At 55.6% G+C, this 15000-nt stretch overlaps 2 protein-coding genes, 1 long non-coding RNA gene and 2 other non-coding genes across 24 annotated transcripts in view; 3 read left to right on the top strand and 2 right to left on the bottom strand.

Moving 5' to 3' along the window:
- Positions 1 to 1628: 1628 nt before the first annotated feature.
- On the bottom strand, positions 1629 to 2137 carry LOC128079441 (histone H2A type 2-B-like). The gene has a single exon (XM_052680655.1). It carries the CDS (start codon positions 2121 to 2123, stop codon positions 1740 to 1742), a length of 384 nt encoding a protein of 127 aa, XP_052536615.1. The 5' UTR covers positions 2124 to 2137; the 3' UTR covers positions 1629 to 1739.
- A 3661-nt stretch (positions 2138 to 5798) lies between these two features.
- Positions 5799 to 15000, top strand: part of LOC128079437 (uncharacterized) — an 11667-nt gene continuing 2465 nt past the window's right edge. Inside the window, exons 1-4 of one of the 3 annotated variants that reach the window (XM_052680650.1) lie at positions 5799 to 6205; positions 8753 to 9404; positions 12608 to 12643; positions 12885 to 13039. In XM_052680650.1, coding sequence (XP_052536610.1) covers positions 9319 to 9404; positions 12608 to 12643; positions 12885 to 13039 — 277 coding nt within the window. In that variant the 5' untranslated portion in view covers positions 5799 to 6205; positions 8753 to 9318. The remainder of the gene's footprint in view (positions 6206 to 8752; positions 9405 to 12607; positions 12644 to 12884; positions 13040 to 15000) is intronic. The other 2 variants (XM_052680651.1, XM_052680652.1) reach the window with 2 other exon arrangements.
- TRNAK-UUU (transfer RNA lysine (anticodon UUU)) lies at positions 6212 to 6284 on the top strand. Its single transcript has one exon. It is a non-coding gene; the product is annotated as a tRNA-Lys (tRNA).
- Positions 6449 to 6520, top strand: TRNAQ-CUG (transfer RNA glutamine (anticodon CUG)). The gene has a single exon. It is a non-coding gene; the product is annotated as a tRNA-Gln (tRNA).
- On the bottom strand, positions 13372 to 14853 carry LOC128079439 (uncharacterized). 18 transcript variants are annotated; one of them, XR_008206127.1, is made up of 6 exons: positions 14829 to 14853; positions 14524 to 14557; positions 14287 to 14391; positions 14151 to 14184; positions 14015 to 14048; positions 13372 to 13809 (listed from the first exon to the last, which is right to left on the bottom strand). It is a non-coding gene; the product is annotated as an uncharacterized LOC128079439 (long non-coding RNA). The 18 variants fall into 18 exon arrangements; XR_008206138.1 differs by having other exon boundaries at positions 13372 to 13843; XR_008206133.1 differs by lacking the exon at positions 14151 to 14184 and adding an exon at positions 14219 to 14252.

The raw sequence follows: 15000 nt of genomic DNA on the forward strand, positions 1-15000 counted from the left end.
ATTTCTCCCTCTCCCCCATCTCCATCCCCCCATCCCTCCCATCTCCCCCCATCTTTCAACCCCCCTCCCCCATTTTTCCCCCTTCCCCCAATCTCCCCCCATCTCTCCCCTCTCCCCTCCATCCCTCCCCCCATTTCTCCCCTCTCTCCCATCTCTATCTCTCCCCCATCCCTCCCATCTGTCCCCCCATCTGTCCCCCCATCTGTCCCCCATTTCTCCCCTCTCCCCCCCTCTCCCATCCCCCCCATTTCTCCCATCTCCCCCATTTCTCCCCTCTCCCATCTCTATCTCTCCCCCCATCCCTCCCATCTGTCCCCCATCTCTCTCCCATCTCCCCCATCCCTCCCACCTCCCCCATTTCTCCCCTCTCTCCCCCATCTCCATCCCCCCATCCCTCCCATCTCCCCCCATCTTTCAACCCCCCTCCCCCATTTTCCCCCTTCCCCCCATCCCTCCCCCCTCCCTATCTCTCTCCCATCTCTCCCCTCTCTTCCATCTCCCCCCCATCTTTCAACCCCCCTCCCCCATTTTTCCCCCTTCCCCCCATCTCCCCCCCATCCGTCCCATCTCCCCCCCATCCGTCCCATCTCCCCCCCATCGCTCCCCCCATTTCTCTCCCCTCTCCCATCTCCATCTCTCCCATCCCCCCATCCCTCCCACCTCCCCCATTTCTCCCCTCTCTCCCCCATCTCCATCCCCCCATCCCTCCCATCTCCCCCCATCTTTCAACCCCCCTCCCCCATTTTTCCCCCTTCCCCCATCCCTCCCCCCTCCCTATCTCTCTCCCATCTCTCCCCTCTCTTCCATCTCCCCCCCATCTTTCAACCCCCCTCCCCCATTTTTCCCCCTTCCCCCCATCTCCCCCCCATCCGTCCCATCTCCCCCCCATCGCTCCCCCCATTTCTCTCCCCTCTCCCATCTCCATCTCTCCCATCCCCCCATCCCTCCCACCTCCTCCATTTCTCCCCTCTCTCCCCCATCTCCATCCCCCCATCTCCCCCCCATCTTTCAACCCCCCTCCCCCATTTTTCCCCCTTCCCCCAATCTCCCCCCAATCTCCCCTCTTCCCTCCATCCCTCCCATTTCTCCCCTCTCCCATCTCTCCCCCCATCCCCCATCTCTCCCATCCCCCCCATTTCTCCCATCTCCCCCATTTCTCCCATCTCTATCTCTCCCCCATCCCTCCCATCTGTCCCCCCATCTGTCCCCCATTTCTCCCCTCTCCCCCCCTCTCCCCATCTCTCCCATCCCCCCCATTTCTCCCATCTCCCCCATTTCTCCCCTCTCCCATCTCTATCTCTCCCCCCATCCCTCCCATCTGTCCCCCATCTCTCTCCCATCTCCCCCATCCCTCCCACCTCCCCCATCCCTCCCACCTCCCCCATTTCTCCCCTCTCTCCCCCATCTCCATCCCCCCATCCTCCCATCTCCCCCCATCTTTCAACCCCCCTCCCCCATTTTTCCCCCTTCCCCCAATCTCCCCTCCCTCCCATCTCCCCCCATCTCCCATCTCCTCTCCTATCTCCCACCCCATCTCCTCCCCGTTCCCCTCCATCTCCCCCCCATCTCTCCCCCCCCATTTCCCCCCCTCCCCACCCCCAGCTCTCCCAGCTCTTTTTACGACCCCCTTAGGGTGGCTCTGAAAAGAGCCGTTGGGATTCTACGAAGGCTAAAAAACACGACGAGAGGGGGGCTGGAAACGGAGAAGGGGGGAGGGGGGGGGGGGGTGTCGGAATTCTTCACTTCCCCTTGTGGCCCTCGCTCTTTTTGGGCAGCAGCACAGCCTGGATGTTGGGCAGGACCCCCCCCTGCGCGATGGTGACTCCTCCCAGCAGTTTATTCAACTCCTCGTCGTTCCTCACCGCCAGCTGCAAATGCCGGGGGATGATCCTCGTTTTTTTGTTATCCCTCGCCGCGTTGCCGGCCAACTCCAAAATCTCAGCCGTCAAATATTCCATCACGGCCGCTAAATACACCGGAGCTCCGGCTCCCACCCGTTCCGCGTAATTCCCTTTACGAAGCAAACGATGAACTCGACCGACGGGGAATTGCAAACCGGCTCGCGATGATCGCGACTTGGCTTTCGATCGCGCTTTGCCGCCCTGCTTCCCTCGCCCGCTCATCGCCGCTCCGCCCCGCCGCCCGACTGCGACTCCCGCTTCCCCGCCCGCTCCGCCCTTTTATACCGTCGCCGCGGATGGAAGAGGCGCGATCCGATTGGCCGAGAGGATCGGAGTCGGGAGACGCGGCGCGCCAATAGCGGCGCGACGTTTGGGGAGGGGGCGGGGAGAGTAAGGGATGGCCAATCAGAGCGCGGGGCGGAGGTGATAAAAAGGGGGAGGAGGGCGGCGCGATTTCAGTTCGCCCTGCGGCGGCGCCGCGTCCGGGGCTCCGCGTTGTGTCGTTTTGAAGCGATTTTAAACGGTTTTCAGGCCGCTTTCTCTCATTTTTGATCAATTTTAACCAGTTTTGAGGCCGGCTTTTTCTAATTTTTAATCAACTTTAAGCGATTTTGGGGCCACTTTTCATTTTTAAACAGTTCTAACCAGTTTTGAGGCCGATTTCTCTCATTTTTAATCAATTTTTATCAGCTTTGAGGCCGGTTTGTGTCATTTTTAATCAATCTCAATCAGTTTTGAGGCCGGCTTCTCATTTTAAATCAATTTCTATCAGTTTTGAGGCCGTTTCTCTCATTTTAAATCAATTTTAACCAGTTTTGAGGCTGGTTTCTCTCATTTTTAATAAATTTTAACCAGTTTTGAGGCTGGTTTCTCTCATCTTTAATCAATTTTCAGTGATTTTGAAGCCGGTTTCTTTCGTTTTTAATCCATTTTAAGCGGTTTTGAGGCCATTTCCCCCCATTTTCCCCCTGCTTTTTAACTTCCAGGGCTGCTTTTCCCCCCCGATTCCAGCAGTAGCACTGAAATAAATGCATTAAGAACCTTAACCTGCATTTTTCCCCTATTCCTTTCCTTTCTTTACCATTCAAAACGATTCCTAGGCTCCCCCAATTCCCCACCATTGCAAAACCGAGGCAGAACGAAGCTTTTTCTTCCCCCCTTCCCCCCATTTTTACCTCCTTTCCCCCCCTTTTTCCTCCCCCTTCCCCCATTTTCCTCATTTCCCCCCTTTTTTTCCCCTCTTCCCCCCCTTTTACCTCTTTCCCCCCTTTTTTTCCTCCCCCTTTTCCCCCTTCCCTCCCTTTTCCCCTCTCTTTCCCTCCATTTTTACCTCCTTTCCCCCCTATTTTCCCCCTTTCCCAATTTTCTTTCAACATTTTCCCCTTTTATTTCCCCTTTTCCCCTCTTTTTTCCCCACCTTTTACCTCTTTTCCCCCTTTCCCCCCCCCCCTTTCCCCCTTTTTTCCTCCCCTTCCTCCCTATTTTCCCCTTTTCCCCCTTTTCTTTCTCCTTTTTCCCCTTCCTCCCATCTTTTACCTCTTTTTCCCCCTTTTTTCTCCCCCTTTTCCTCTCTTTTTCCCCCCTTTTCCTCTCTTTCCTACATTTTTACCTCCTTTCCCCCTTTTTTCCTCCACTTTCCCCCAATTTCCCCCTTTTACTTCCTCTTTTTCCCCTTTTCCCCTCTTTTTTCCCCACCTTTTACCTCTTTTCCCCCTTTTTTCCTCCTCTTTCCCCTTTTTCCCCCTTCACCCTTTTTTTCCTCCCCTTCCTCCCTATTTTCCCCTTTTCCCCCTTTTCTTTCTCCTTTTTCCCCTTCCCCCCATCTTCTACCTCTTTTTCCCCCTTTTTTCTCCCCCTTTTCCTCTTTTTTCCCCCCTTTTCCCCTCTTCCCTACATTTTAACCTCCTTTCCCCCTTTTTTCCCCCACTTTCCCCCAATTTCCCCCTTTTACTTCCTCTTTTTCCCCTTTTATTTCCCTTTTTCCCCGCTATCCCCCCCCCTTTTACCTTCCCCCCCTTTTTCCTCCCCTTTTCCCCTTTTCCCCCTTTTCTTTCTCCTTTTTCCCCTTCCCCCCATCTTTTACCTCTTTTTCCCCCTTTTTTCCTCCCCCTTTTCCTCTCTTTCCCCCCCTTTTCCCCTCTATTTCCCCCATTTTTACCTCCTTTCCCCCCCTTTTTCCTCCCCCTTTCCCCCTTTATTCCCCTTCCTCCCCTATTTTCCTGCTTTCCCCTTTTTTATTTCCCCTTTTCCCCTCTTTTTCCCTTTCTTCCTTTCCTTCTTTCCTTTCCTTCCTTCTTTCCTCCTTTCCTTCTTTCTTTCCTTCCTCCCTCCCTTCCTCCCTTTCTTCTTCCCTTCCTTCCTCCTCCTTTCCTTCCTCCTTTACTTCCTCCTTCTTTCTTTCCTTCCTTCCTTTCCTTCTTTCTTCCTTTTTTCCCTCCTCCATTCCTTCCTCCTTTACTTCCTCCTCCTTCCTTCCTCCCCTTTTCCCCCTTTATTCCCCTTCCTCCCCTATTTTCCTGCTTTCCCCTTTTTTATTTCCCCTTTTCCCCTCTTTTTCCCTTTCTTCCTTTCCTTTCCTTCTTTCCTTCCTTCCTTTCCTTCCTTTCTTCTTTCCTTCCTTCTTTCCGCCTTCCTCCTTTTCTTCTTTCTTTCCTTCCTCCCTCCCTTCCTTCCTTTCTTCTTCCCTTCCTTCCTTCCTCCTTCTTTCCTTTCTTCCTTCTTTCCTTCCTCCTTTCCCTCCTCCTTTTCTTCCTCCTTTACTTCCCCCTTCTTTCTTTCCTTCCTTCCTTTCCTTCTTTCCTTTCTTCCTTTTTTCCCTCCTCCTATCCTTCCTCCACTCCTTCCTCCTTTACTTCCTCCTTCTTTCTTCCTTCCTTCTTTCCTCCTTTCCTTCTTTCTTTCTTCCCTTCGTTCCTTCTTCCTCTCCTCCCCTTCCCTTCCCCTTCCCTTCCCCTTCCCTTCCCCTTCCCTTCCCCTTCCCTTCCCTTTCCTCTTTCCTCCTTTCCTTCTTTCTTTCCTTCCTCCCTCCCTTCCTCCCTTTCTTCTTCCCTTCCTCCTCCTTTCCTTTCTTCCTCCTTTCCTTCCTCCTTTCTTTCCTTCCTTCCTTTCCTCCCTTCCTTTCCTCCTTTCCTTTCTTCCTCCTTTCCTTCCTCCTTTCTTCCCTTCCTCCTTTACTTCCTCCTTCTTTCCTTCTTTTCTCCATTTCCTCTTTCTTTCCCATTTTTCCTTTTCGTCTCCTTGTTCTTTTCCTCCCTTTTTTCTTTCTTCCCCCCTCCCCTCCCTTTTTCTCTTACCGTTTTTATCCCCCCCTTTTTAAATCTCTTTCCCTCTATTCTCTCTCCATCCTCCCCTCCTTTCTTCCCCCTTTTCCTTTCCTTTTCTCCCTTTTCTCCCCGCTCCGTTTCCCCTTTTCTCTCTTCCCACCTCTTTTCCCCCCTTTTTCCCCTCCCTTTTCTTCCTCATTGCCCTTTTCCATCATTCAGACGCTTCCCAAAGCTCACTTAACTCCATTTTTAATTAAATTTAGATCTCATAAAAGGGCAGAAACGACTTCTTCCCTCCTTTTCTCCCCCCTTCGCCCCCTTTTCCCCCATTTCTCCCCCCATTTTTCCCTTAACCCGCTTCCCACCAACGCCGTTTTCCCTCTCCCTCAGCCGCAGCGTTTTCTTCCCTGTTGTTTTTAATTAACTCCATCCTCCCTTAAATCGCTCATTAATTACACGCCGCTCTCCCATTCCTCGCCGTTGACCCACAAGCTCCGCCCCTCGCTTCCAGACACCGCGCGGTGATTGGTCGCGCCGCGAGTCTGCCGCCTTCCCATTGGTCCGCGAGGCAGCGGGAGGCGGGGCATCTGTGCGCGCGGGGATGGAAAGGCGGGAAAAGGGGCGGTTCTCACTCCGGTCCGCCCCTCTGCGTATATAAGAGCGCTCCGCCCACCGCTGCGCTCAGTGCGGGGGGCGGGCGGGGCTTGGAGCGGAGCCCCTCGCGTTGCGTTTCAGCGCCGCGTCCGGAACGCGGCGCCTTTTTCAACCTCAAAATTCTCCGAAAACCTTAAAAAACCAACCGACCAAACAAACAAAACCCTCCCGAAAAATTACCGCCCTCAACCCGGCGCTGGGCCGTTCGCTTCGTGCTTTTGCTTCTTTTCTGTGCGCGCGGAGGCGGCGCTTCCCCTCAACGCTTCGGAGCGGAAGACAAAAAATAACCAGCATCGAAACCTTCAAACGACGGGAGATGAGAAAAGCAGGATTTCACCCCAAAAAAGGAAGTCGCGGAGCTCTTCAGGACCCGCCCGGCAGCCTCAGGTAAGAGCCCGGATAGCTCAGTCGGCAGAGCATCAGACTTTTAATCTGAGGGTCCAGGGTTCAAGTCCCTGTTCGGGCGGAAGTGCTTCTTTTTTTTCCCACCCCCTCGTCCTCCCCACGCTCGAATCGTTCCCTTCAATTCCCCCCAGTTCCCTCCCCCTCCCCCCCCCCCCCCATTTTTTCCCCTTTCTCGCCGCTCGGGGGCGGCGTTGTGTGGAGTCCCGCGGCGCTGCCCGCCCGGGCGGTCCCATGGTGTAATGGTTAGCACTCTGGACTCTGAATCCAGCGATCCGAGTTCAAATCTCGGTGGGACCTGAAGGGCCTTCCCTTTTTTTTTTTTTTCTCCCCTCCTTTTCCTCCCTTCTTTCGTTCTCTCTCCCCCTCCCTTCTCTCTTTCTTTCTTTCTCTCCCCCCTTCTTCCTCCCTTCCTTCCTTCTTTTCCTTTCTCTCCCCCCTCCTTTCTCTCCCCCCTCCTTTCTCTCCCCCCTCCTTTCTCTCCCCCCTTCCCTCCCTTCCTCCTCACTTTCTCTCTTTCGTTCCTCCCCCCTTGTCTTTCATTCCTTCTCCCCCCATCCCTTGTTTCTTTCTTTTCTTCTCCCCCATCTCCCCCCCCTTCTCTCTCCCCCCCCTTCTCTCTCCCCCCCCCTTCTCTCTCCCCCCCCCTTCTCTCTCCCCCCCCCTTCTCTCTCCCCCCCCCTTCTCTCTCCCCCCCCCTTCTCTCTCCCCCCCCCCTTCTCTCTCCCCCCCCCCTTCTCTCTCCCCCCCCCTTCTCTCTCCCCCCCCCCCTTCTCTCTCCCCCCCCCTTCTCTCTCCCCCCCCCTTCTCTCTCCCCCCCCCTTCTCTCTCCCCCCCCCTTCTCTCTCCCCCCCCCTTCTCTCTCCCCCCCCCTTCTCTCTCCCCCCCCCTTCTCTCTCCCCCCCCCCCTTCTCTCTCCCCCCCCCCTTCTCTCTCCCCCCCCCCTTCTCTCTCCCCCCCCCTTTTCTCTCTCCCCCCCCTTTTCTCTCTCCCCCCCCTTTTCTCTCTCCCCCCCCTTTTCTCTCTCCCCCCCCTTTTCTCTCTCCCCCCCCCTTTCTCTCTCCCCCCCCCCTTTCTCTCCCCCCCCCTTTTCTCTCTCTCCCCCCCCCTTTCTCTCTCTCCCCCCCCCTTTTCTCTCTCTCCCCCCCCCTTTTCTCTCTCTCCCCCCCCCTTTTCTCTCTCCCCCCCCCCTTTTCTCTCCCCCCCCCCCTTTCTCTCCCCCCCCCCCTTTCTCTCCCCCCCCCCCCTTTCTCTCCCCCCCCCCCTTTCTCTCCCCCCCCCCCTTTCTCTCCCCCCCCCCTTTCTCTCCCCCCCCCCTTTCTCTCCCCCCCCCCTTTCTCTCCCCCCCCCCCTTTCTCTCCCCCCCCCCTTTCTCTCCCCCCCCCCCTTTCTCTCCCCCCCCCCCTTTCTCTCCCCCCCCCCCCTTTCTCTCCCCCCCCCCCTTTCTCTCCCCCCCCCCCCTTTCTCTCCCCCCCCCCTTTCTCTCCCCCCCCCCCCTTTCTCTCCCCCCCCCCCTTTCTCTCCCCCCCCCCTTTCTCTCCCCCCCCCCTTTCTCTCCCCCCCCCCCTTTCTCTCCCCCCCCCCTTTCTCTCCCCCCCCCCTTTCTCTCCCCCCCCCCTTTCTCTCCCCCCCCCCTTTCTCTCCCCCCCCCCTTTCTCTCCCCCCCCCTTTCTCTCCCCCCCCTTTCTCTCCCCCCCCCCTTTCTCTCCCCCCCCCTTTCTCTCCCCCCCCCCTTTCTCTCCCCCCCCCCTTTCTCTCCCCCCCCCCTTTCTCTCCCCCCCCCTTTCTCTCCCCCCCCCCTTCTCTCCCCCCCCCCTTCTCTCTCCCCCCCCCCTTCTCTCTCCCCCCCCCCTTCTCTCTCCCCCCCCCCTTTCTCTCCCCCCCCCCTTCTCTCTCCCCCCCCCCTTTCTCTCCCCCCCCCCTTTCTCTCCCCCCCCCCTTTCTCTCCCCCCCCCCTTTCTCTCCCCCCCCCCTTCTCTCTCCCCCCCCCCTTTCTCTCCCCCCCCCCTTTCTCTCCCCCCCCCTTCTCTCTCCCCCCCCCCTCTCTCCCCCCCCCCCCTCTCTCCCCCCCCCTTCTCTCTCCCCCCCCCTTTCTCTCTCCCCCCCCCCTTCTCTCTCCCCCCCCCTTCTCTCTCCCCCCCCCCCTTTCTCTCTCCCCCCCCCCTTTCTCTCTCCCCCCCCCCTTTCTCTCTCCCCCCCCCTTTTCTCTCTCTCCCCCCCCCTTTTCTTCTCTCCCCCCCCCCTTTTCTCTCCCCCCCCCCTTTTCTCTCTCCCCCCCCCCCTTTTCTCTCCCCCCCCCCCCTTTTCTCTCCCCCCCCCCTTTTCTCTCTTCTGTTCCTCCTCCCTTGTCTTTCGTTCCTTCTCCCCCCATCCCTTTTTTCTTTCTTTTCTTCTCCCCCTTCTCCCCTCCTCCCCTCTTCTCTCCTCCACCCCCACTTGCTTTCCTTTTATCCCCTCCCCCTTCTCTCTCTTTCCCTTTTGCTCCTCCCCCCTTCCTGCTCCATCCAAAAACGAGTTCTTCTGGTTCCACAGCTTTCCTGGCTTGGTGAGACTCTTGCCAGCATCTCTTCCTGCTTGGAGCCAACCAGCAGAGACGTGGCCCATTTTTCTCACAACTATCCGTGTCGGGTTGAGGCCGGGTTCCTCGATGCCGTAGAGGAGATGGGGTTGGTCTTCTGGAGAAGGATTTTCTGCCCCCTGTGATGTCCTGCAATGGAAAGAATGGGGTTTTTTTTGGCCTTGGTTGTGTCGTCTTTGGGGCAAGAAGATTTGCCCCCAGTCTGGGGTACCAGCAGTGACCCAAGGGGGTTTTTATCTGCTTGATGGAAACCTCAACGCTCCTCTGCAGCAGCAATGATGAACAGGACCGTGAGCACCTCTGTCACTGAGCATCCATGCTAACCCAGGTCCCAAACTTCATCTCCAGGCTGGAACCTATGGGAGAAGAAACCTCCGGCCCCTCATGGGCCAGCAACAAGCTGCAGCTTGCAGGAGCTGAACCAAGAGATGGGAATTTCCTCCTCTTGCTCAGGGATGAGGAGCTCTGATGCCATTTCCCACACCGAGGGCTCCGAGTCCCGCGTCTGAGCTCTTGGCTGATGTCTGTCTTTGGGAAGAGAACGCTGGGCGTCACCGGGTGCCCCCCGTTTTTGCTGTCTTGGATGTGCAGGTTGTCATTTATCAGGTAGGTTCGAATGCGAATAAAGCTGTGGATTGAACTGCGACTGAAGTCACTCCCATCTCAGGGGCTTTAGCTCTAAAATTGCCTTCTTCCCCCAACCTCTGCTCAGACGATCCGCTGTTTCCTGGGGATTTTTTTCCTAGAAGGCTGTATTCTCAGCCCGCATGACTTCCCCTTTTCTGTTTTAAGCTTCCTCCTCCGCTCCCTGCGCCACACAAACCCCGTCGGGTGGCCCAAACCCTCCTCCCCTCTCTCCCCTCCTCTTTCCCGTGCTCCAAAAGAGAAATAATTTCAGGAAATGATCCCTAAATCCGCCCATGAATCCCCCAGATCCCTTTTCCAGCCATTTTGGTCTTCTGGGAGCGTGATGAAGACAGGCTGAAGGGTCAGGGGTACCAAAAGAAGGCGGTGCTGAAGAGAGGAAGGCAGAAATGAATGAATGTCACGCTGCTCTGTCTGAGCTGCACTGAAATTCCACGCGTTCCCTTTTGCCTTTTAACCCTTCGTCTCTTTAATCTCGTTCGGCGTCGTGCCTAAACTGGGAACTAAGGAGGGAAATCCTCAGCGGCTCAGGTTTGTCAGGGAGGAGGAGGAGAAGAAACAAAGAGTCAGTGAGAGGGATGGGAACCGGATTGATGGTCTTGTTTTGAGGGGTGAAAGCGTCGGCCCGCAGCGCTGGAGAAGGGATGGGGGTTGAGAGTCAGCTGGAGGAGGCGGTCCTGAATCAGCAAAGAGCAAGGATGGGCCATCATGAAGATGATGAAGATGATGAAGATGATGATGATGACCCTCAGGCGTCCCTTGTGCCTGCTGGCTTAGCAGTTCACCTCCCCAAGGTCCCAAACAAGCGAGTTCACGACGGCAGCTCGGCCGAAAACCGAGTCTGGAGCCAAAACTCTCTCTCAAAACGCTGCCGGAGTTTGGGCGCCCCGAGCACAGCACGGAAAAGTGCAGGATGTGCTTCCTGTTGGTCCTTTCCAGCATCCCTTCCTCCCGTCCTGTCCTCTGCAGCGCTCAGCTGGGTGCAGAGCCGTTGACCGCAGCCCTCAGGCCGCAGCTTTTCCAACCGATTCCTCCTCCCCGATGCTCACATCGACCTCTCTCCCATTTTGAGATGAGGCTGTGGTGGTGAAACCTTGCCCAGGACGTTGTGGAAGCCCAGGATGGTGACATCAGTTGCCTTCGGATGACATCGGTTACCCTCAAGCGCTCATCTCTAAACCCCCATCTCTAAATTCTTCCTTGAGCACCAGAAATTCGGTCGCAGACCGGTTGAGAATCCTCAAATCCTCCCGATCCACCCCAAAACCCAGCCACCGTTTAGGAAGGACTGCAAACTGTTCTGATTTATGCCAATAATCCCAGCACATCTTCTGTGGGGTGCCATAGTTTGTAGCAATCCGACGCAACAGACTGCGGTCTGTCCCTCCGTCTGTCCCTCCGTCTGTCCCTCCGTCTGTCCCTCCGTCTGTCCCTGCATCTTAGTCCTCAGCATGTGACAAATGCCTGTCGGGGGTCACTGTGCCCACAGAGCTCCCTGCTGCTGTCCCCCAGTGGGGATGGTGGAGGAAAACACAGCGGGGACAGAGCGTGGTCCCCAACATTTGGTGGTGACAGCAGGCTGGACGCGTTGGGGACCCTCGTGTGATGTCCAGTGTGGGACAAAGCGTTGGAGCCACGTCCTCTCCTCTCCTCTCCTCTCCTCTCCTCTCCTCTCCTCTCCTCTCCTCTCCTCTCCTCTCCTCTCCTCTCCTCTCCTCTCCTCTCCTCTCCTCTCCTCTCCTCTCCTCTCCTCTCCTCTCCTCTCCTCTCCTCTCCTCTCCTCTCCTCTCCTCTCCTCTCCCCTCCCCTCTCCTCTCCTCTCCTCTCCTCTCCTCTCCTCTCCTCTCCCCTCCCCTCCTCTCCTCTCCTCTCCTCTCCTCTCCTCTCCTCTCCTCTCCTCCCCTCCCCTCTCCTCTCCTCTCCTCTCCTCCATCTTAATCTTCCCATCCATGCTGCCTGTGGCATGGCATGGGGGCACCTCACAAGGCAGAGCTTTGGGGACAGCCTGTGACACTCGAGGGGTGACATCCAGCGTGTGGCATCATAAGGAGGATGGTTTGCAGCTCAGCGACCCCATCAGGAACCCAGAGGTGTCACCACAAATAGGGGGGAGATTTGTCACGCTGTGGTGACGTCGCGTCGTCCCGTCCCCAAGGGGAAAATGAGTGGCCAGCTGCCACCCCGCGACCCCAGACCGCCCGTCCCCCCTGCTGCCCCCCAAGCCCCCCGTTATCCACACCACTGAATTCCTGTGCTGATGGGCCTCCCCTTGTGCCTCGTTTTTGGGGACAGAACTCAAATGCCCCCCCCTCGGGACTCCCTGATGTCCTCTTTTCAACCCCAAGTGACCTCGTCTTCCCCAAATCCACCGGTCCCAATTTCCCCCCGGTGACCCCAAAGGCTTCACGCCAAATCCTTTCCTGCTCAGCTCCAATCCCAAAGCGCTTCTTCGATCCTGCCAACATTTGAACGCGCCTTCAGTCCCCCAAACGCTCCCCAATCCAACCCAAAACGCCGCCGCCGTTTCTGCTCTCTTCCAACCCTCCCCTCTTCTGCAGACACCAAGAATTTCCCTACCTTCCACCTCCTGCAGCTGCACCATGGATCCCCTGTAGGTCCCCCATCATCCTCTGCCTCCCATTCCACCCCACTTTCATCTTTGGGCATCGACCAATTCCTTTGCGCATCACTTGCTTTGCAGAAGTTCACGCGCCTGTCTGATTATCGCTCCTGTTATTTCTCCATTTTTGGCCTCAGTAAATAGATTTCTTTTTTTTCCCCGCCGATGGTTTCTTCCTCTTTTTCTCCGCTCCCCACCCCAAACTCACTGGGAGGGGGTCAGCGAGATCGAAAGCTGCGTGGTGCTGAGCTGCTGTGGTGTGACGGCACCGCAGTGCATCCGAGGGAGGACCCCACGGTGCCACCACTCACTGGGGAAGCTGTCAGATGAGGAGGTGGCACCCCGTCATCCTGTCCCCAAGGGGAAATGAGATGGCATTTCCGGCCGCTTCCTGTCCCCTACTGCAGCCTCGCTGTCCCCAAGGCTGCTCCTGCCTGATGGCAGCAATGGTTCTTGTCCTCATCCTGGGTGAGTGACGATGGGGACGTGGTGCCACGGGGGGGGTTGGTGGCCCTGTGTGACACCAGGACCGTGTCCCTCGCAGGTTGGTGGCTGGCGGCAGCGAGCGGAGCACAGCAATGTGAGTATGGGGGCAGGGGGAGAATGGGGAGAGAGGGAGGGCAGCGTGGGGAGGGGGCCATCAGAGGGGCCCAGGAGGGCGTGCAGGGACAAGGCTGACTGCTGTCCCCTGTCCCAGTGCCCCCACCCTCCCTGTCGCTGCACCCCAGCCACGGGGTGTCCCTGGGGGACGCTGTCACCCTGCGCTGCCACCTGCCCCCGGTGCAAGCCTGGGTCCAGCTCTGGTTGAATGGAACTCTCAGATGTGACAAGGAAAAAGACCAGGAGCAGGACGTGGCTGAGTTCTCCTTTGCTGTCGCCAACCTGGAGGACATGGGGACGTATCGGTGTCGGTACCAGGTGTCAGAGCCACTGTGGACCTCCGAGCTGAGCGACCCCGTGGAGCTGATGCTGGCAGGTGAGGGTTTGGGGCACGATGGTGCCTGGCTCCAATTTATAGGAGGGAGATGAGGTTCTTTATACCCGGCGTGAGATGAAGAAACAACGGTTCATGTGCTGTTCCATCCAGTTCATTACCAAACCTGATCAGGGAGATGGGGAAGGGAAGGAGGGCGATAGAAAAGCAGGAGTGGGGATGGTCAACAGCAGGATCCAGCAGCATCCTGTTGCACGGCGTTTGAAGGTCCAAAGCAGATGCAGCAGGGGGGGACGACGGGCGAGAAGCAGCAGCGTGGCCGGCCTTGGGCAGCAAGCAGGTAGGAAGTCGTGGAGCCAATCCTTCATCGGTGATGAAGGATGAAAGGTTTCTTTCCTGTCCCTCTAATCAGCTTCTCCCAAAATGCAGTGATGAAGGATGAAAGGTTTCTTTCCTGTCCCTCTAATCAGCTTCTCCCAAAATGCAGTGATGAAGGATGAAAGGTTTCTTTCCTGTCCCTCTAAACAGCTTCTCCCAAAATGCAGTGATGAAGGATGAAAGGTTTCTTTCCTGTCCCTCTAATCAGCTTCTCCCAAAATGCAGTGATGAAGGATGAAAGGTTTCTTTCCTGTCCCTCTAAACAGCTTCTCCCAAAACGCGGTGATGAAGGATGAAAGGTTTCTTTCCATGGGGAATCTGTTGATAGAAACCTCTGTTCTTCATGAGGAATCTGCTGATAGAAACCTCTGTTCTTCATGAGGAATCTGTTGATAGAAACCTCTGTTCTTCATGAGGAATCTGCTGATAGAAACCTCTGTTCTTTATGAGGAATCTGCTGATAGAAACCTCTGTTCTTCATGAGGCATCTGCTGATAGAAACCTCTGTTCTTTATGAGGAATCTGCTGATAGAAACCTCTGTTCTTCATGAGGCATCTGCTGATAGAAACCTCTGTTCTGCTTCATGGGGAATCTGCTGATAGAAACCTCTGTTCTTCATGGGGAATCTTGATAGAAACCTCTGTTCTTCATGAGGAATCTGCTGATAGAAACCTCTGTTCTTCATGAGGCATCTGCTGATAGAAACCTCTGTTCTTCATGGGGAATCTGTTGATAGAAACCTCTGTTCTTTATGAGGAATCTGTTGATAGAAACCTCTGTTCTTCATGAGGAATCTGCTGATAGAAACCTCTGTTCTTCATGGGGAATCTGCTGATAGAAACCTCTGTTCTTCATGAGGAATCTGCTGATAGAAACCTCTGTTCTTTATGAGGAATCTGCTGATAGAAACCTCTGTTCTTCATGAGGAATCTGCTGATAGAAACCTCTGTTCTGCTTCATGAGGAATCTGCTGATAGAAACCTCTGTTCTTCATGAAGAATCTGCTGATAGAAACCTCTGTTCTTCATGGGGAATCTGCTGATAGAAACCTCTGTTCTTCATGAGGAATCTTGATAGAAACCTCTGTTCTTCATGAGGAATCTGTTGATAGAAACCTCTGTTCTTCATGAGGAATCTTGATAGAAACCTCTGTTCTTCATGAGGAATCTGCTGATAGAAACCTCTGTTCTTCATAAGGAATCTGCTGATAGAAACCTCTGTTCTTCATGAAGAATCTGCTGATAGAAACCTCTGTTCTTCATGAGGAATCTGTTGATAGAAACCTCTGTTCTTCATAAGGAATCTGCTGATAGAAACCTCTGTTCTGCTTCATGAGGAATCTTGATAGAAACCTCTGTTCTTCATAAGGAATCTGCTGATAGAAACCTCTGTTCTTCATGAGGAATCTTGATAGAAACCTCTGTTCTTCATAAGGAATCTGCTGATAGAAACCTCTGTTGTGCTTCATGACGAATCTTGATACACAAAGCACCTCACAACCTTTGCCCAGGACTTTCCTGCCCTTGTTCATCAGTGTCCTTCAGGCATAGGATCCCACAGTCCTTACTTGGGATTTGAACAATCCCGTCGGTGCCCCCAGCAAGCTTTGAGACGCAGGCGTTAA

This window comes from Tympanuchus pallidicinctus, unplaced genomic scaffold (genome assembly GCF_026119805.1).
Source record: "Tympanuchus pallidicinctus isolate F22 unplaced genomic scaffold, pur_lepc_1.0 scaffold183, whole genome shotgun sequence".
Classification (NCBI taxonomy): domain Eukaryota; kingdom Metazoa; phylum Chordata; class Aves; order Galliformes; family Phasianidae; genus Tympanuchus; species Tympanuchus pallidicinctus.